Here is a 20947-nt window from a genome sequence, read left to right on the forward strand (position 1 = left end):
TGGAGAGGGTTAGGTAAGTTTGAGGCACCTTATTAAAAAGGTTTTAGCCTAGCTGTGCCCCTGCACTGGGTGCACAATGGCGCCAAGGTCCTTTCTCCTGATAGTGCAAACTCTTGATTCCTTCTTCCTGCATCCATTTCCCTCTGAGGTCACCCAAGCAACAGAAGCAACAGAAGCAAAAGCAAGGGTGGTAAACAGTCGGAGAGGGCCATGTCTCATCCTCTTCCTGCCCCTCCCTAACTTCCATCCACCACCCACTGTCGCAGAGCTGTAAAAAATGGGCAGTTTGCAGAGGCGCAGCTGGAGCCTGCAGGAAGTGGAAGATCTAAATATCTTATATTCAACTAGAGCTGCAAGCTATCTAAAGGAAGGAAACTGCAGTGACTACATTCAAGATTGTAACAGGGCTCTGGAACTTCATTCTCAGTCAAACCTCTTTTTCAACTGAGCAATGGCAATGAAACTTTAGAGAAATATCAGAAAGCTTATGTGAATTATAAAAGTGTTCTGCAAATAGACTGTGGAATCCAGATAGCAAATGATAGTATTAACAGAAGAACAAGAATTTTAATGGATCTGAATGCATCTAGCTGGTGGGAGAAGCTGTCACCCATCGCTTTAGTACCCATTTCTGTGCAGTTGTGAGCTTGGCAACCTGTGGCAGAGATGCCCCCAGACTAAGTGGGAGATTCCTGCAGCCATTACCAGCTGGGCATCACAGATGAAAAAAAGTTTAAAATTCTTAAGAAAGGAAATCAATGTGTAAAGGACAAAAACTATAAAGATGCCCATGGTAAATAACACGAATGCGTAAAGATTAACAATAAGGAATGTGCTTTTTATACAAACAGAAGTTGTTACTTGAAGCTGTACCAGTTTGCAGAGGCAAAGCAGGATTGTGATTAGGTGCTTCAGATAATGGGTGTGTGAAGAAGTCAAGAATCATCAGAAAAGTTTAAATGATCTCAATAAAGTTCTACTAGACTCAAATATTGAGGCAAAGGTGGAACTAGTAGCCAGATTCCTTAATATTAAGGAGTAGAGGTCCAGTGCACAAACTTTGTGCATGGGGGGGGGGGCGTGGTCCCTCAGCCTACCTAGCCTGTGTCCTCTTGCAGTCCAGGACCCCTCACTCCTTACTGCCTGCCTGCTAGCTGCTCCTTAGTGCTGCCGCAGAGGTGGGAGAAGCTCCCGCCATCTCTGAGGCGCTTGCCAGCCGTGAGCCTGGCTTCTGGCTGAGCAGCGCACCCCCCGTGAGAGCATACTGACCACCAGGGGGCAGCTCCTGCGTTGAGCATCTGCCCCCTGGAGGTCAGTGTGCATCATAGCAACTGATCGTTCTGGTCATTCCACCCTAACGGTCGCTTGGGCTTTTAAAATATAGACTAGGGTCCCGGTGCACAAAATTCGTGCACTGGAGGGGGATGTTCCTCAGCCTAGCCTGCCCCCTCTCACATACTAGGAGCCCTCAGGGGATGTCCTAGTGACAGCTTAGGCCCGCTCCCTGCTCCCCTTGGGGAGCAGGCCTAAGCCACAGTCTGGCCTCCCTTTGTGGGAGGTGACCGCGCTGATCAGGGGAAGGCACCAGGCCCATCACCCCGCTATTGCAGCCACTGCCAGTCACTGCAGCCACCAAGGTGTTTTCATCAACACGGACTCCAGTCCCTTCACCATGAAAAAATGACAACTTTCTTTAGGCATTTTCAAGATGTGTCTTTCATAGGATATGACATTTCTTTATTATTTTTTTTTATCCTCAGCTGAGGATATGTTTCCATTGATTTTTAGAGAATGTGGAAGAGAAAGGGAAAGACAGAGAGAAACATCAAAGTGAGAGGAACACTTTGATTGGTTGCCTTCTGCATGAGCCCTGACCTGGGTCCCGGCCAGGGAGGAGCCTGCAACCTAGGTACATGCCCTTCGTCAGAATTGAACCCAGACCCTGTGGTCGGCAAGCCAAGGCATTATCCACCGAGCAAAACCAGCTAGGGCAGGATATGACATTTCTTAGCCCTCCAGGAGCGGACCTTCATTTTTTTTCTCCAGGAGTGTGGTGAAAAACCCTAGATCACCTCTTTGGATTCTTATTACCCAAATTACTAAGAATATTACCAGTGGCATACAGGGAGCTTAGCCAATGAGTGGTTAGAAAAAGTGTTTCCTCTGTAGTTCACACCAATCACTGGCTTGGTCCCTCCGGCCCAGGCCTGTAGCCTCTGGCTCAGGCTTCAGGCTTGGGCAGGGTACCCCCATCTCCCCACCAATCACCGGCTCCGCCCTCGCCCAGGCCTGACGCCTTGGCCAGAGGCATCAACCCCCATCACCCTCCCATTGCCGGATCGGCCCCTTGCCCTGGCTTGACGCCTCCACCAGAGGTGTCAGGCCTGGGCAGGGGACCCCCATCTCCCTCCCATCGCTGGCTCCGCCCTGGCCCAGGCCTGATGCCTCGGCCAGAGGCGTTGACCCCCATCACCCTTCGATCACTGGATGGGACCCCCAAACCCCTCTGATTGCCGGCTCTGCCCCCCGCCCAGGCCTGACGCCTCTTGCCCTGGCTTCAGGCGTGGGCAGGGGGCCCCCATCTCCCCCCCATCACCGGCTCCGCCCCCCCACCCAGGCCTGGTGCCTCTGGCCCAGGCGTCAGGCCTGAGCAGGGGACCCCCAGACCCCTCCAATTGCCGGCTCCGCCCCCCGCCCAGGCCAGAGTTGTTGACCCCATCACCTTCCGATCGCCGGATTGGCCCCTTGCCTAGGCCTGACGCCTTGGCCAGAAGCATCAGGCCTGGGCAGGGGACCCCCATCTCCCTCTGATCACCGGCTCGGCCCCCCGCCCAGGCCTGACGCCTCTGGCCCAGGTGTCAGGCCTGGGCAGGGGACCCCCAGACCCCTCCAATTGCCGGCTCTGCCCCCCGCCCAGGCCTGACGCCTCGGCCAGAGGCGTCGACCTCCATCACCCTCCGATCGCTGGATCGGCCCCTTGCCCAGGCCTGACACCTCTACCAGAGACGTCAGGCCTGGGCAGAGGACCCCCATCTCCGCCCGATCACTGGCTTCTGGGGCCGGCCTGTGGCAGGGATCGGATCCGATCACTGGCGGCAGGCCGGCGGCTTCTGGGGTCACACAGGGGGGCCTGGATAGTGGCTCTTGCGCTGGCTGCTGCACTGTCCTGCCCTGACTGCAGTATGCAAATTAGCCGCCATCTTTGTTCCCCCCCCCCCCACCCGCCCCCCCCCCCCCCCCCCCCCCCCCCCCCGTCATCAGTGCACGTCATAGTGAACGGTTGAATGGCCTTACCATATCATTAGCATATTATGCTTTGGTTGATAGGCCGACTGGACAACCGGACACTTAGCATATTAGGCTTTTTTTTTATATAGGATAATATAGCATCATTCAACAAAGAAAAGGAGAGAAGGAAAATTGAGGTTCAAAAGTTGAATGAAGGCCTTAAGAGCCTAAAAGGACCTCAGAGGAGATCTCTACTGGCTGCCTTGCTTCTGAGAAGAGGGAAACAAGCAATGGGCCACTAGAATACTATGAAAAACTATTGTTTGCCAAGTCTAACAATGCCTGTGAAGTTAGTTTATAAATGCTATCACTAGGAAAGATAAGCCAATGCGCAACTTTTAGCCATCACTGAACTGAAAGATTTGGCGATATTGTTGAGTAACAAACTTGAAGGGGATATATTCCTCCTCCCACTTCAGTCTCTGAAAAATAATCTTATTGCCAAATATTTAAATGTCTTCTCCCTCCTATTTTTTTTCCTCTTTTAAGCTTGAGCATATTTATTCCCTTAATAAAAGGAAAGTGAAGAACTCCTCACACTGAAAGCTCCTTCGTTAACTGAGTCAAAGTAAAGGTATTTCTTACAATAAAACATTCAGGTCTCAAAAAAAAGAAAAGAAAAAGAAAAAGGTTTTAGCATGTCAGCAACTTTGCTATTTGTTTCAACCCAGCTGATTGTGTTGAAGATGTAATAATCCAAAGAATTTCTTTGGTATGGTTTTCCATCTCCCATTTCTCCAATTTTTCTATATCAGGCTCTATTCTTCCCAGAACACGACTTTACTTTCTTTGTTTTCTGTTTCTTGGCAGCACTGATATTTCGCCTGGAAGGAAATATCCAAGAATCCCTAGAACTCTTTCAGACATGTGCTGTTCTCAGCCCACAGAGTGCTGATAACCTCAAGCAGGTGGCCAGGTCTTTGTGAGTATTGGCAGTCCTGGAGACTCACGGAAAACGCTGTGTAATGAGCATTCGCAAGCAGAGGCTGCTTCTGGCAGCCTGATCAGCCTCATCCATAGAGGGAGAGTTGCTTAATCGGTATAGTGGGATTCACTTTGAAGAGTGTAGATTAACTTTGAAATTTGACAAAATGAGATAACTCATATAAAGTTTGACAGAGGAACACTGATACTGGTTATCATATAAATACTGACTTTTGTATCCTCAGTCCTCTAATCTTATTGGCAACCCATGGAAATTTTCTCATCCAACACTTAGCATAATATTTGACACACAGTAGATTTTTAGTGTTTGTTGAGGGGATGCTCTGAAGGTTCCTGAATGCAAGTAACCTCCAAAATCTTTCTAAGCTGTAAGGCACACTAATAGCTTTACTACCCCAGTACAATATTCCAGTACTAAAGTTTCTGTGGGGTTCCCATCCCTAATTTTTTTTTTTAACCTACATTGTAATTTATGCCTGTACTATCTTTGCATAGAGCCTAGTTTTCCCCTGTTTTCTCCAGAACCATGATCCAATATCAAGGAAATAGGCTTGGGAGCGAAGAGCATGTCCCTAATAGATAATGGTGATAAATGATGGCAGCTCTTGCTTAACTGGTACATTATTTGGTTTGTTTCTTTTCTGGTCTACATTTGTAGTACACTGTAGAAAATAAATTACAGAAGAAATAAATTACTAAAATTGGTGTAGAATTTGATCAAGGCACTGGAACTGTTACCAATGCAGTCCCTACCAAGAGAGCTTCTGCTGTTGGTATACAGCAGCCTCACTGGCCGAACCAGCACAACCAGCTCATAGGGGAGAGGATTCCAGAATTCTCAGCTGGATGGAATTTGAGTCAAATGTGGGGCTAGTGGGGTTAGTCTTCTAAAAGGTTTGAGTTAATAATTATGGAAACTGTATTTCTTCCACAGATTTCTTTTGGGGAAACATAAAGCTGCCACTGAAGTATATAATGAAGCAGCTAAACTTAACCAGAAAGACTGGGTAAGTAGGGAACTTTTAGTTCTTTGTTATTAGTAACATGCTAATGGTTCCATTTATCGTATGGCTGTCTTGTGTTATTACTGAATTCTTACATGCCAAAAATGTCTTGATCCTCACACTAAATTGATGATTCAGTTAGATATAAGATCAAAAACCATGTTTCCGCATAACTTAGCAGCTATTGCTGCATGGTTTTCTGGCAGGGAGTGTTGCTGTTAAGCAGTTCGCCATTAATCTGATTCCTATTGATAATCCAGCTTTCCTCTCTAGAAATGCTCTCCTTTCTCTAAAGCTACCTTAAGTAAAGGGAAACTTATAAAGGGAATAAAGAGATTCTATAGAGCTCTAGGCCAGGAAATACAGGCTGGTCTTACAGTGAACTAGAACTGGAAAGCTGTCAGCACCAAGGTAGCTACTCTTCATTTCTGTTTTATTTCTTCTTTTTGTAGATCAGCAGTTGGCAAATGTTTTATGTTTTAAAGGGCCAGTCAGTAAATATTTTAAGCTTTGTGGCTTCATATAGTCTCCGTGACAACTAATGAACTCTGAGATTCTAGTGCAAGGGTGGGCAAACTTTTTGACTCGAGGGCCACAATGGGTTCTTAAACTGGACGGGAGGGCTGGAACAAAAGCATGGATGGAGTGTTTGTGTGAACTAATATAAATTCAAAGTAAACATCACTACATAAAAGGGTATGGTCTTTTTTTTTTTAGTTTTATTCATTTCAAACGGGCAGGATCCGGCCCGCGGACCGTAGTTTGCCCACGGCTGTTCTAGTGTGAAAAAATCATGGACAATACAAATAAAACTTTATTTACAAAATAAGGCATTTGCAGACTGACTCCAAATACATATATTCGATTACAGTGCCCTCCATAAGGTGCTGTCAGTCCCAAAGTTGACATCACCTAGTGAATTCCTAGATTCCTAGGAAAAGGAATCCCATTAACACATATATGTACATGTATCTCCTGAGAAGAGGGCACAAATGGAGTGATCTCTTATTTGTCCTGCTTTTATGTCTTATAATCTGTGGGGGTTTTTTATATTAAGGAACCCATTTTTTAGAATTAAATATATTTGAGTATGAAATCTAGTAAAAAACTGACTGTAATGCATATTTTAAAGTTTAAACTTTGCTGAACAATAACAATCTCTAGATGACTGTTGTTTCACTCGAATATGTACTGTGGAATTTACACCTAAGCTGTTTTCTTTTGTGTGTGTAGGAGATCTATCATAACCTAGGAGTTTGCTACATTTATCTGAAACAGTTCAACAAGGTAATTTATAGAAATAGGGGTGGCTGGTGATTTCACTGAAGGTACACTTGTTACAGAGGTGCCATTACTCATTTTGTATTATTCCTAGTGCTTGCAGAGATTTTTGGAAGTAAAAATTGAAAGTGCCATATACACCTATCCCCATTTTTCTTTTCATTTGCTGTTATCCATCTTTTTTTTTTTTTTCCTGCTTTTAACAAGAAAATGAGAAATTCTAGAAATATTATGAGGGAATGGTAATCTAATTCCCCAGATTAATTTTCTAGTATAGAAGCAAATGTTCAGTAAAACTTAGATATCAAAAAGTGGACCATTGCCCTAGCAGGTTTGGCTCAGTGGATAGAACATCAGCCTGCAGTCTGAAGGGTCCCGGGTTCAATTCCTGTCAAGGGGACGTACCTCCGTTGCAGGCTCGATCCCTGGCTCTGGTCGGGGTGTGTGTGGGAGGCAACCAATCGATGTAACATTCTCACATCGATGTTTCTCTCTCTCTGTCTTTTTTCCTCCCTTCCACTCTCTTTGAAAAATCAATGGAAAAATGTCCTCATGTGAGGATTAATAACAACAAAAAAAGTGGACCTTTAATTCTTAAAAGTGTAATCATGACCATGGGAACTCTCTTATGCTCTGATAGCAACTAATTTTAGTTTTTAAGGTCATTGGACATGAATTTTAAGTTACAAGTGGATTTGATTTCTGAGTTTCAGTTTCTAAGGTTATTTTCTATGTGAGAATTTATATTTTATTGTGATTAAGCTGCAGGTTCTAAGGCTCTTATATCAAATAAGTACCAAGTACCTTGGTACTCAAATATAAGAAAAAATGTATATATCTTAACTGAGGGATAGATTAAATTATTGAGAGCTCTGAAAGTTAATGATAGTGGGTTGCATAGAGCTTCCACTTAGTGATTATGAAGTTTTATTCTCTTATCTATAGTGCTGATAGGACTAAGAATCTGAGTTGGTTAATATCCATTTGACAACATTTAATCTATCCCTCAGGAGCGTGAAAAAAAAAATCTGTACATCAGCAGTTGAGGTGTGAGAGTAACTTTTACTCTTGTGAAATACATAATAATATGTTTAAGTAAAAATAAATAAATAAATGAATAATAATTTAAAAAAAAAAAAATATATATATAGTGGGCCCCTGTCCACTGGGCAGATCTACAGTGTTATATATTTGGTTAGGAAATTTTTCTCTTCAGAGGATATTCCAAGCAAGTACATTTCTATTAACAGGATTATTATGAGGCAAGGGAGAGGCAGGTTGGTCTTTGTTCAGATCTGTAAAGGAGAAGATTATATTTAAATTTTACTGTAAAGCTAACAGAGCAAATACAATACTTGACATTTATTGTTGAACCAATGAATCACTAAAAAAAGTCCTTTTGACCATCAACTAGGAAGGATATAAGCTTTTCCAGAGCAAGGAGTTTGTTTTGTTAGCTCTAATATACCTCGCATCTAGAACAACAGGTACTCAGTGAGTACATATTGAGTGAATCAATGAGAACAATCCATTCATTTATTTATCAAAATATTGTTGAGGAAAATGAAGTCCACTCTGGGAAAGGTTGTGCAGTTGGTCACTGGTACAGCTGGGCAGTGCTGTATACTGTACTATGATGTCCCTTTTGACTTGTGAAGTATGAGTCATGGGTATGATTATTAAGAAGCAGAAAACAGCCCTGGCTGGTTTGGCTCAGAGGTTGGAGCATCAGCCCGTGGACCGAAGAGTTGTGGGCTTGATTCCCTGTCAAGGACAAATACCTTGATTGTGAGTTCAATTCCCGGCCACAGTTGGGGTGCATGCGGGAGGCAACCAATCGATGTTTGTCTTTCCAGTCGATGTTTCTCTCTCTGTCTCCCCTGCCCCCTTCCTCCCTTCACACTCTGTCTGAAAATGAATGGAAAAAATATCCTCAGGTGAGGATTTAAAAAAAAGAGAGAAAAGAAGCAGAAAACATTCAAAAAGTTAGTCGTCTTGTAAAAATTCTTCCAAGTGGCTCCAGAGGCAGATACTTCATGTTTCCAGCTGTCCTGTCAGCAAGTACAGTTTTGGTACGTGTTGTTATTTTTGACTATTGGCTGAAATGGGATGCCCCTATATTAGTATAGCAGGAGCTCCTTTTTTGCTCTACCCCTACAAAGCCATTGTCCTTTCATGGTAGTGATTTCATTCTCTTCATCAATCTTATTAGGCACAAGACCAATTGCACCATGCCCTACATCTTAATAGGCATGATCTGACTTACATAATGCTGGGGAAGATTCACTTGCTGGCGGGAGACTTGGACAAGGCCATCGAAATCTACAAGAAAGCTGTGGAGTAAGTGCCTGTTTCTGTTAGAGCAGAGGTGGGGAACATCTGCCCCGTATAAGGCCCATGAAATCATTTGATCTGGCCCTGCCAAGGCATTAGTGGTGAGTCAATTGTTTGACCAAATATAGCAGGATAATTTTTAAATTGATAATTTTGTATGGCCCACGAATGATCTTATAAATATCTAAATGGCCCTTGGCAGAAAAAAGGTCTCCCCAACTCCCCAGCTTTAGAGCAAGGAAGAACTTAAAAAAAAGGGGGCGGGGGGAGTAGATATATGAATTCTCAAGCCTATGAGAGAATATATATGACTGATAACTAGTTGTATGAATTAGAGTAAATGTTAAGTAAGCTAAGGGTAAGAAATCCCAATGGCCTAAATAAGGAAGATTTGTATTTCTTTCTCACCTATTAGTATGGCTGGTTTAGCCTAGGTGGGCGGCTCTGCTCTACAAGGGCAATCAGGGACCTAGGTTCCTTCATTATTAACTCACCATTGGTTAGGTTGTTGTCTTCACCTGCATGGTTGAAACTGACTTACTATAACCACCATGTTCTGGGCTGTGGTGGGGGGAGGTGGTACCGGAAACTAAGTACTGAGTAAACAGCTTGTAGTGTTTAAGTGGCCCAGAAGTTGCACACCTCATTCATGCTTGTGTTCCATGGTTCAAAATTAATGAGGTGGCCACATCCAGCTATAAGGGAAGTGGGCACACATGCTTGGGAGGAGGGTCTTATTAGCATGAGACCAATATCTTGTTGTTTTTGTAAAAATACTATTTTTTTAAAAACTCCTCTTGATGATGGAACTGACTGGCTTTCCAGGATGGTGTTCCATGTTTTCTTTGTAGACACACGTTATCTTGCCTTTTCTGTATAGGGTTTTGCCTTGTTTTAAATGGGATAGCTGTCGCCATGATGCTTTAATGTCTCATTTGTTTGGTCATTTAATAGAATTCCTGGTCACAGAGTCTAGTATTCCTGGTAATTAGACTACGAACTAAACTTAATTTGTTAAATTAATATGTTCATTATCTTTGTCTTCTTCCATAGTAATGATATAGCAACTTTTCTGGTTTTATCAGTCATAACAGCTTTCTGAATTTTCTTCAATCATATTTTGTGCCTAAAAAGATAGAAAAACCCCTTGGTTTGTTAAGTTACAAGAGAGACTTTTGTCATCAAGAGGCTATGTTTATGTGGACAAGTAGGAAGGAGCCCACATAGCATATGTTAAGCTTCCGTGGGGCTGCTGGAACTTGGTCTCTCAAACCAAGTTCACAACTGGCTTCCCCCATCATTTCCAAATTTATATTTCTTGTCTGTGTATTAATTTGTGTGTCAGCCCTTTCCAGGTCTTTGAACCCAGGCCACGCTGGCTGTTGTCTCACATCTCCCAGTGGTTGGTCAAGGACTTAAGTCACAAGAATTTCCAAGAGACAGCTGAGCATTTGGAGCCTCACTGAGAATGTGGAGAGCCACAGCTTGGAGATAGCAGTTTTGGTGGGGGGAGGGATGCTGCCAGAATCACAGAAGTTAGTTTGGGGAAGGGAGGTGATGCAAATGGATATTTATTATGGCAGAGTGAAGGGCAAATACTCAGTTGAACTGAGTAAGCTTTGTTTGGCCAGCTCAGGTCTCCCTGGCTGGGGTTTTGGCCCCTCTGATTCTGGTCGCCTGATAGGTAACCAGCATCCTACCTCATTGCTTAGAAGCATGCAACACTGTTCCTCACCTTTGGCATTTTTACTGTTGGTACTGTCTAATGATCCTGTAGTCAGATCATCTTAGCTCAGGGTAGCTTTAGTTTTGTAACAAAGACAAATATTAGTGAGGGATTGGGAAAGCAGATAATCTTTTACCTAAGCCAATGGCAAATTCTTTCCCAGAGCTGGTATGTCTTCCTTTTTTTGTTTAGTTTGACTGTTTACCATGGCTTTTTGTTTAATATGTAGAGCAGAGCATTAGGGCCCTTGGGATCCTAAATTACACAGAAAATTATACAGGTTGCCATTGTGCATACAGTGAGAACAGGATAAAAAAAAAAAAAAAGAAAGAAAAGAAATCCCACCAGAAGGAAACTGGCTAAAGCTATGTGTGTTCCATACTGACTTGGTTTATAAAGAATTATTCTTTAGTTCTGTCAGTATAATAAAGACAGTCACACAAAATATTCAATAAGTTTTGTCTTAGGACTTAGACTCTAAGAAATGGTCCTGAAAAAGAATCTGGATTCTGAGTCCTATTTCTTTCTTGTTGAGCAATCCTCCCTGTAGTCAGGGTTGAGATGACATACTATTGAAGGCAGTTTCCCAGTCGTCTTGGAGAATTTCCATGGAGAGTGGGACACACTGTCTTTCAGATGTTGCCTGAGGGCATGTTACTGTGCATGTGCCTCAGTATCTCATTCACATCTTGTTTCCCTTTGAGCATCTCTGTGTTCATCTCTGTGTTGCAGGTTCTCACCAGAAAATACAGAACTTCTTACAACTTTAGGATTACTCTACTTACAGGTAAAGAGAACTCTTTACTCATTCATGCATTGATGTTAGAAATACTTCTGGATTTATGTGTATTGTGGTTTCCTGCATTTTGATTTTATTTTAACACATTTTACTAAAGTTCATATGAAGCACACCAACCTTACTCTCTGTATTATTATATTCTTTATCTCTTAAAGGAATTAATTTTCTGCATTCAAATAAAAACTGCAATTATAATTTTTAAAGGAAAGCGCATATATGAGAAATAACTGGTCATGAGGACTGTCATTTTGTTGTGGGGAGAGAGACTGATACAAGTTATCACTATCAGGGCTTTGGAGCTACGGCCATTTCTGTTGTTCCTTCTTCCCAGCCAGGTCCTATAGGAAAGAGAAGGTAAAACATTGTCTAGAATAAGAAGTCTGTCTCCTTCCTGCGTGTGAATGAAATTCTTTTAGCTCAATCACTTCTTATCAGCCTGAGCACTGGGGCCCAGAGGTCCTGGAGGGACCTCTACCCGTCCCATTCCCCCATCAACTCCCAAAGTTCACTGTTCAGCTGATCCTGCCTCCAGTTCTGCCTCTTTGGTAGCCTTTCTGTTTGTTTCATTTTTCTTTAAAAGGAATTAGGAGTTTAATTCCTGGGCCTTCCTGGCTTTGGCTTGGGAGACTGGCCCCGGGGGAGGTGAGGCTAACCAGCCCATTTCCTGCCAAGAGACATTAGTGTGGAGCATATTATGGCAGAGATAGTTCCTGGCAAATGGATACTTTGATTTTATCAAGAGACAAATGTGGGGATTTTTAGTTTTCTTTTTCTATCTGGTATCTGTAGCTCTGTTTTGTGAAGAGAACTCAGAAAAGTCAGGGTGCTTCAGGGTGTAATTGGCCAGACTGCCGAACCGCTATCTCCTTGCTGATACAATTCTCTCGTTTGCTTTTTCTCCAAGGTTGGCATTTACCAGAAGGCATTTGAACACCTCGGAAATGCTCTAACTTATGACCCTGTCAACTACAAGGTACTGCAGGCTATCAAACCCCAGAGCCTTCACATAGATGGTTCACTCCTAGAGGTGATCTGGCCCTAGAAAGCATTTTGAATACCTGAGAAATTACCTTTTTCTTAGAAAAATTATAAATAAACATGGCTCTTCTCATTTGAAAATATTGTAAGGTGTTGGTGTTCTGCTTGTTATTTTCCAAAGGAGCACATTTGTTATAACAGACCTGTAACTTAGGCAGAAAGCAAAATTGTAGTGCTGGTAAAGTTTTATGTATTTAGGAAATTAGCAAAGCCTCCACAATTACTGTCAAAAATACTTCTGGTGAAATGATTTCTAGTTTCTTAATGAATTTGCAATTACAACCTTGTCCAGATATGTCTTTAGGGGTGAGAAGATCATCAAGTGGATGAATGTCACTGAGGGAGATGCAGCATAACAGGCTGTGAAGGATACAGACTCAGTCCTATCTCAGAACCCTGGACTGATGAAGCCTAAAGCTGTGTCTGTCACCTTTGTGCTGTGGCAGAAGGAACTGTACTTTAAGTGGCCAAGAAAGGAGTATTTGAGTTGTCTGGAGCAGCACGTAGTGTATCAAGTAGAGGCTACAGGGAACAGATTAAAGGCACTATGATCAGAAATATTGCCTTCTCCAGTTAGAAGTAGGAAACAAATGAGCTGGGTAAAGTCAGTGACATTTTATCTTTTCTTTTTCTGTACTGTGCCAAAGAGAGCCAGAGTGTGGGGTGCAGTGGTTTCTCATGAGCATTTGTCCCAATAGCTTGAATATATTTTATATGTCCCTGGAAGTTTTTCAGTCATGCTGAGCAGGTTATCTACACCCAGGACGGCTCCTCCACTGCTGTAGCCTTTTGGGAATGACTGAATTATCAACTTCCCATGTCCTGTGTTTTCAGGCCATCTTGGCAGCAGGCAGCATGATGCAGACCCATGGAGACTTTGATGTTGCCCTCACCAAATACAGAGTTATAGCTTCTGCTGTTCCAGAAAGTCCTCCACTTTGGAATAACATTGGAATGTGTTTCTTTGGCAAGAAGAAATATGTAGCAGTGAGTGTCTCCTCACCTTCCTTGTTTGTGTTACTGGGTCTGCCCAGCTTGCCCCACCTTCATCAAGTGCCCCTCTCTCCTGCAGGCTATCAGCTGCCTGAAACGAGCCAACTACTTGGCACCCTTTGATTGGAAGATTCTCTATAATCTGGGCCTCGTTCACTTGACCATGCAGCAGTATGCATCAGCTTTCCATTTTCTCAGTGCAGCTATCAACTTCCAGCCAAAGATGGGGGAACTGTACATGCTCTTGGCGGGTAAGAGACTATTGTGTGGAAACCCTCTCCAAAGTCTGTAATAAGGGGAAAATGAATTAGAATCATTGGAGGCCAGTGGCTAAATGTACTGCAGAAGCCATTCCCTTGCAGGTCCCATAGGAATCTGGATTATTGTGCTAGAGCTTGAAAAACAATGAAGAAAATAATGATAAGGCACTTGGTTGTTTCTAACTTGGGGCAGTTTCACTCAGAGACCAACAGGTTAAATCAAGATCATCCTCGTTTATCTTTTACCAAATGTTTTCCCTTGCCTTGACTATTTATTTATATGTATATATTGAGCCCAGCTAAGTTCCAGATATCATTTAGCATACAAGGGATATATCTTATAGGGTTGACGAGGTGATTGGGTGATTAAGTAACCAATGAATATGAACTATTATTGGTTTTATTGTTAGTTACTGTAATACAAAAGATTGACTAAATATTCTTTCTAGGGAATATTTCTCTGTCCGAAAGCAGTTTGCTAGTTCTCATTGACTTTTGTCTTCAGGTGTTGTTTTAGTCATTATTGTGGGGTTCTTATAAGAGAATGGGTTGCAAAAGCAAATCGAGTGGTGGTTATTTGGGGGTTGCCTGAATACAAAGCTAGCCTAGTTCTAATGGGGATAGGAATGTAAACAAATTGCCACACTGTACGGCACAAGCAGCAATTCTGACATCACAAAGTAGAAAGGGCCTTCACACTGTACTGAAGGCTAAGCTGGAATTCAGTCACACAGAATGACTGAGGAGCCAGAGAACAAAGGCATGCAGCCATGAAACTGCACGCTGTACCCTGCCGTTAGCGGGTAGTAGTGCTATAGAATGTAATGGGAAATGAGTCACGAAGGATAGTTTGGGGTCAGATGATGGAGAGCCACGAGTATAATGCAAGGACATTAGACTTTATCCTCGAAGCCATTTTCCCAGCTGTATTCCTAGATCTCTTAAGTGTCTGGTAGAAGTGAGCCCAGGTTGGGGGGAGATGGAGTGGGGAGGCCTTCCAGAGGAATGCTGTTATTGTCTTATAGGTGAGGCTTTCAGGAAATACTGGTTTAAAAGGTGAGTGTGTCCTGATGCTAAACAAATTTTAAAGATCAGGATTATGGGTGATGGAGGGTCAGTGAGGATTCTTAAGCAGGATAGTGACATGTTCAGATTTGTTTGAAAGTTGTTGAGAAACCTGGCAGCATTGTGGCAAGTGGATGGATGCAGATGGGGACATTGCCACAGCTTGAAACAACTTGGGCAGGGTCAGAAAAGAAACTGCAAAAAATGGTGTTCAGATAACTTGGCAACTGATTGACTGTGGAAAGGGGACTGTTGAAGATGACACCAGGTAACTAAGCTGAGTGAGTACATGGTGGTGCTAGTTGCTGAGGAGGCAAAGGAGCAGTTAAGTTGTGGGGGCTGAATGAACTGTGGTCTTGAAACATTCCTTTTGCTTTCTAAGCTAGGCTCTTCCGTCTCAGTCCTCACTTTCTTTGTTTCAGTGGCTTTGACCAATCTGGAAGATACAGAGAATGCCAAGAGAGCTTATGCTGAAGCAGTCCGCCTGGATAAGTAAGCTGCACCGTGGGGAATGGTATTGGGGAAGGCTAGACTCTCCAGAGCCACGAGGTGGCATTAGACCACTGGCTTTGCCTGAGTCAGCCCAATTGCTTGCTCTCCGTGGCCTTTGTGCACAAGGCATGTGTGGAAGGGTGTGATACAAAGCCTGCAGTGGCTCAGCAGGAACTGCCACTGCCACTTTCTAAGAGAGTGTTTCCAGCCCCAACTTTAGTAGTTCAGAGGCCAGAGAAAGTCAGAGATGGCAGTGGACTTGGGTGCTGGTAGCCATGGGCTAGATGGAATATCAGATGCAGTTCTGGGCTCAGTTTAATCTGAGATAAACGTGACTCTCTCCATGTTTATTCCATTGGCATCGGCTAGGCAGCAGGGTAGGGATCACTTCTTCAACCCACCCTGGTGGTCCCTGCTGAGGGCTGAGATGTCAGACTTGGTCCTAATACCTGCTTTGCTGGTGGGCAGTTATTCCTTGATTCTTTCCCACAAGTCCACACATAGCACATGTGTTCCTCGTACCTTGCTGCAGAATGGAGAAATCGCTACTTATAATCAGTTTTGTTTTTTGTGTAATGAGAATCTAAATGACCATTGGTTGTGAAGCCTAAGCTTCATAGAATCCCTGTCTGTTTGCCATAGGTATAACCCTTTAGTCAACTTGAACTATGCTGTGCTGCTCTACAACCAGGGTGAGAAGAGGGACGCCCTGGCCCAGTATCAGGAGATGGAGAAGAAAGTCAACCTACTCAAGGACAGTAGCTCTTTAGAATATGACTCTGAGGTACGTCTTTTTAAAAAAATATTTTTTTATTAAATATATTAATATTTATATTAATACTAGAGACCCAGTGCACAAAATTTGTGCAAGGGGCTCGGCCCTTGTAGCCACAGCTTTGTCTGGAAGGTCATCCAGACGATCGTTCTGCTGTTTGGCCGTCCGGACTAATTAGCATATTATGCTTTTATTATTATAGATATAAATGAGGAAGAAAGGTAGAGAGAGATAGAAACATCAATGATGAGAGAGAATCATTGATTGGCTGCCCTACATGGGGATCGAGCCTGCAACCCAGGCATGAGCTCCAATCAGGAATGGAACCTGTAACCTCATGGTTCATAGGTTAATGTTCAACTGCTGAGCTGTGCTGGCCAGGTGTCTTTTTTTTTTTTTTTTTTTTAATTTTTCTTTTAGAGAAAGAGGCAAGGGAAGGGGGTGGTGTGTAGAGGAGAGAGAGACATTGATTGGTTGCCTCCTGCACATGCCCTGACTGGGGATCTGAACCCACCACCTTCTGGTATACGGGATGCTACTCAACCAACTGAGCCACACTGGCCAGGGCACGAGGTATGTCTTTTATTAGCTCCTAAGGAGCTATAAGCAAGCTGTCAGCAAACTTTTGATCAAGCCCAAATAATCCAAAGATAACCTGTTATAAGCTCATGCCTATTTTGGCTTTATGTTCCTGGCAGCATGAATTATTCAATTAGTGACAGCCTGAAAAAAGAAAAAAAAAACTTGCCTAGAAGAAAATAGTAAGAGGAAATTCAGGCTTACTGAGCCTGTTATTGATAATACAACTCCTCTGAGTTGAGGCCCATATCTCATTGTAACTTCCTCCAACTTCTGTAGGGAAGGTGGACTTTAGCTCAGTAACATACCAAACTTGAATTGTTAGGTTTGAGATCCTGTATGAATTCCCTTGCCTCACTAAGGGCAGTCTGTGATTTCTGCTGTTTGAGAAATATTTCCTTGTAATAAGTATTTCCTCCCTCAAATGCTAGTACCAATAGTCACTATTTCAGCTATAACCCCCCAGGTGGAACGCCTAGGAAGTGGGTAGGCTTGTCTCTGCCGGTCATACCTTGATTCTTTTTTTCTTCATATGTGTGCACAAGATGGTGGAAACGGCTCAGAAGTTGGGAGCTGCTCTCCAGGTTGGGGAGGCACTGGTCTGGACAAAACCAGTTAAAGACCCCAAATCAAAGCAACGGACAACTTCAACCAGCAAAGCTGCCAGTTTCCAGCAGCCTCTGGGCTCTAATCAAGCTCTAGGACAGGCAATGTCTTCAGCGGCTGCATACAGCAAGCTACCCTCAGGTAGGAGGTTACACACGGTGCCATAAAGACCACATGTACCAGCAAAGAGGTTACAGCTTTGAGTGAAGCCTGCACTTTTCAGATTCAGAACCTGTCCAATGTAATATTGTTTGGAAGGGAGAAAAAGTCTCAAGGTGGCCAAATTGGCACTAGTTTCTTTAAAGCACGTTGTATATTAGGTAACCGTTACTGGCAGGCTTAATTGGATGGTTAGTACACTAGGTCTTTATAATATTCAAGTTTAGAAATATATTACAGTACTTTCTATTATATAGTCTTGCTTTAAATCTCACTGCCTTATCATAAGTTGACATGGTGCAGGTAATTAAAGATTTCTTTTAGTGAGTAATTGAAGGCAAACTCGACTGTTTGCTTCATTTCTTGTTATGGTCTAACTTCACAGCTGCAAAGATATACCACAGTCCCAGTGATGCCAGAAAACATGGGGTTTCTTAAAATTTAACAGTGAAAATAATGATTTCTTTGGGAATTCTGGAACAAGAATTCAAGTCACCATCTCTTCCTCTGGAGCTGGAGCCCGTGTGGAAGCATGTCCAACTGAAGCACCAGCACAAATAAGAGAAAAATAGGAATAGGATGACCCCAGAGTAGGGGTTTCTCTGGTGATAATGTACCAGATTAAGAAAGGTTACATGACACAGGTAGAGTGGAGGCCAGCACGTTCCTTGGGCACCAGAGAACACAGCATATGTTGTGGTGATCATGTGGAGCCTGAGGCTTCTGCAGTCCCCCACTGGTCCCCATCATCTCACCCAGGAAATAGAGAGAAGCCAGCCAGACAGGTCCTTTAAGAATTGAAAGCAAGGCTTATGGTTCTAGGTATTTAGTTCCAAGAGCCAGCAAGGTACATGACTGTTTGCTTTTAAAAGAAAAAATTTATATGTTATTTTAAAATTTTTTATTGAAAAAAATGTTTTAATTTTTTATTGATTTCAGAGAGAGATAAAAACATCAATGATGAGAGATAATCATTGATCAGCTGCCTCCTGCATGTCCCCTACTAGGGATCGAGCCCAAAACCTAGGATATGCCCTGACCAGGAACTGAACCATAACCTCCTGGTTCATGGGTCGACGTTCAACAACTGAGCCACACCAGCTGGCTTTGAAAGAACTTTAGTCTCCTGGCTGGCTGACCCCTTCCTTTGTGGGGAGGAAGTTGGAAACACCTTTGCTCTATACTATGGCCATTACAAAGCCTTGGCTTAGCTAAGGTGATCCTCAGGTTGTGGGGCATGTCAGCCCCAAGGCAAACACAAATCTTGCGTTTATAATTTAGCTCTAATAGTCTTAATTTAAAAGAAAAAAAAAAAGATGAAAAAAGCTCTGTAAATTTAAGCTGAGCCTGTCAAGTATCCTAGTTACACTTGCCCAAGGGAATCCAGAACAGTCCCTATAGCTTGTTCTTGAGAGAGGTCAGAGTATAGAGTCAGATCATGTCAGCATGATAAGAAGTAAGAGGGAAGGACTGCTCTGGTTATCAGCACCAAGGATTTATAAAGAAGGGGAAGAACTTTATTTTTAAAATTTTATTTCTTGATTGATTTTGAGAGAGAGAGAGAGAAAGAGAGAGGGAAATAGATATCAAAACACTGATTTGTTGTTCCACTTATTTATGCATTCATTGGTTGATTCTTGTATGTACCCTGACTGGGAGTCAAACCTGCAACCTTGGTGTATCGGGACTATGCTCTAACCAACTGAGCTACCTGGCCAGGGCAGAAGAACTTCTTAACCAAAGAATTTTAAGACAGTCAATGATACCACTGATGAGATGCTATCAATACGTTATCTATAGGTCGTTTTTTGAATAAAGACTGTGTGTCATCATCCCTTTGGGGAAAGTTGTTATTCAGGTATAAAAATGAGAGATCATAATAAAAACTTTTGAAAGAACCCATGATTAGAGTTTTCACTGACCTATTTCTAAGCCAGGTTTGAAACTGGAGGAGAAGGAACCTCATGCCAAGTTCCTATTTGTGCCAGCACAACCTCTGCTACAGCCCTAATAGGTGGTAGGCCAGCAATCTGCTTCAGAGTCAGTCCCCATGTTGTACTTAAAGTGCCCTACAGTCACCATAATTTGAAGGTGGAGGACTGACCTATTGCCAGGACAAACTATGTTTTTTGGAGTTCTTTATATTATGACTGGGTCTGTTTTGACATTGAAGCAGCAGCCGAGTTCCATACCTCAGAAATAAATAGTAAGGTAACAGAGGTGATACCCTTAACCATGCAGCTGGTATGTAGCAGAACTGAGGTTTGTACCCTGAGCAACAGAGAGCTCACTTCTATATCAGTGTGGCGTCTAGTGTGCCTCTGACTGAAAAGGTCTTGCTGAGAAATACAGAGGGTATAAAATAAGATAGATGGAGAGGGAGAAGGAGGTATGAGAGATTTAGGAGGTAAAAACACAAACCAGGTACTGGTTGGAAGTGGCAGATAAGAACAAACTAGGATGGATACCCATTGCTGTGGAGAGTTACACAAATCAGAAAAGAGGAACATTGAAGGAATAGGGTCAAATGTTGTGGAGTCTAGTTTTACTACACATGCTTATCTTTGAGACATCCAAATGCTGATAGCCATTAGACACTTGTATAGCTAGATTTCAAATGTGAAATCTGTCTTGAAGATAAAGAGTCAGAAATAATTGGGTTTGAGTGACAGCTGAAATCATAGATTTGAAAGGAACCACCCAAGGAAAGCTAGAAATAAGATGATGGGGAATTAAAAATGAAAACCCAATATTGAAAGGGAGAAAAGGAGCCTGCAAAGGAGACAGGAGAAAACGATACAAGAGAAAAACCAGGAAAGTGATGTTAGTAAAGGCAAAGGAAGAGAAGTTCAGGAAGGGAATGATCAGTCTCACTGAACCCTTCAATAGAGAGGGGCTGTTATCCTCATTTTATAAAGGAGGAAGCTGAGGCTGGGAGAGGCAAAATGAGTTTTCCAAGGTAAGTGGGAGGATTAGAATTTGAACCCAGGTCAGAATGCAGAGCTACTGCTCTTAACCATTAGCCATCAAGCAGTGATGTACTCTTGCTGAACTAGTGGCATCAACAGAGACCCAAGGGCTTGAAGACCGAAGAAGTGGAGACTGCTGTTATATCAAAGTAAAGGGAAGAGAGGTTTCTAGAGGGCAGAATTGAATTCATTATAATAATCTGAGAAAATTTTAGCATTTGGGGAGACAAGGGTAAAAAGGTCTTCTTTTTAAGTGAAGCATAGTGAAGACTGAGAGAATGCGAAGAGCAGGACTCTTCAGTTTTTCTATACTCTTTGGGGCAAGAACATAATGGCACCTTGCATTCCAGGGATAGCAGTCAAGAAACACATGCTTTTAACATTAATTTGATCTTAGATTTTCTTAAAAAATAAATACTAGGTTGTACCTCTTCAGTGTTTTGGGCATATGGATTTGCAGTTTTTCATTCACTCTGGTGAGAAAGGAGCTATTCTAATTTCCAGTATGGGATTGCTCATGTCATCACAAATTTTAACAGAGAGGAAAAGGAAAAGGAGGCCAAGCACATAATTACAGATAAAGTGGGAGCCATATTTCTGGCAGGAAAGTGGAAGTATGGACTAGCAAAGGGAA

The 20947-nt window shown here is 42.8% G+C and overlaps 1 protein-coding gene across 3 annotated transcripts in view; it reads left to right on the top strand.

Annotated features, from left to right (window-relative positions):
• The window catches only part of BBS4 (Bardet-Biedl syndrome 4), a 131070-nt gene that overhangs the window by 69691 nt on the left and 40432 nt on the right, over positions 1 to 20947 (top strand). Inside the window, exons 5-16 of one of the 3 annotated variants that reach the window (XM_036348355.1) lie at positions 4099 to 4210; positions 5168 to 5240; positions 6471 to 6524; positions 8731 to 8858; positions 11311 to 11365; positions 12282 to 12350; positions 13250 to 13402; positions 13488 to 13659; positions 15156 to 15225; positions 15868 to 16009; positions 17125 to 17326; positions 17730 to 18299. In XM_036348355.1, coding sequence (XP_036204248.1) covers positions 4099 to 4210; positions 5168 to 5240; positions 6471 to 6524; positions 8731 to 8858; positions 11311 to 11365; positions 12282 to 12350; positions 13250 to 13402; positions 13488 to 13659; positions 15156 to 15225; positions 15868 to 16009; positions 17125 to 17326; positions 17730 to 17782 — 1283 coding nt within the window. In that variant the 3' untranslated portion in view covers positions 17783 to 18299. Of the gene's footprint in view, positions 1 to 4098; positions 4211 to 5167; positions 5241 to 6470; positions 6525 to 8730; positions 8859 to 11310; positions 11366 to 12281; positions 12351 to 13249; positions 13403 to 13487; positions 13660 to 15155; positions 15226 to 15867; positions 16010 to 17124; positions 17327 to 17729; positions 18300 to 20947 lie in introns of those variants that run through there. The other 2 variants (XM_036348363.1, XM_036348373.1) reach the window with 2 other exon arrangements.

This window comes from Myotis myotis, unplaced genomic scaffold (genome assembly GCF_014108235.1).
Source record: "Myotis myotis isolate mMyoMyo1 unplaced genomic scaffold, mMyoMyo1.p scaffold_m19_p_1, whole genome shotgun sequence".
Taxonomy (NCBI): Eukaryota; Metazoa; Chordata; class Mammalia; order Chiroptera; family Vespertilionidae; genus Myotis; species Myotis myotis.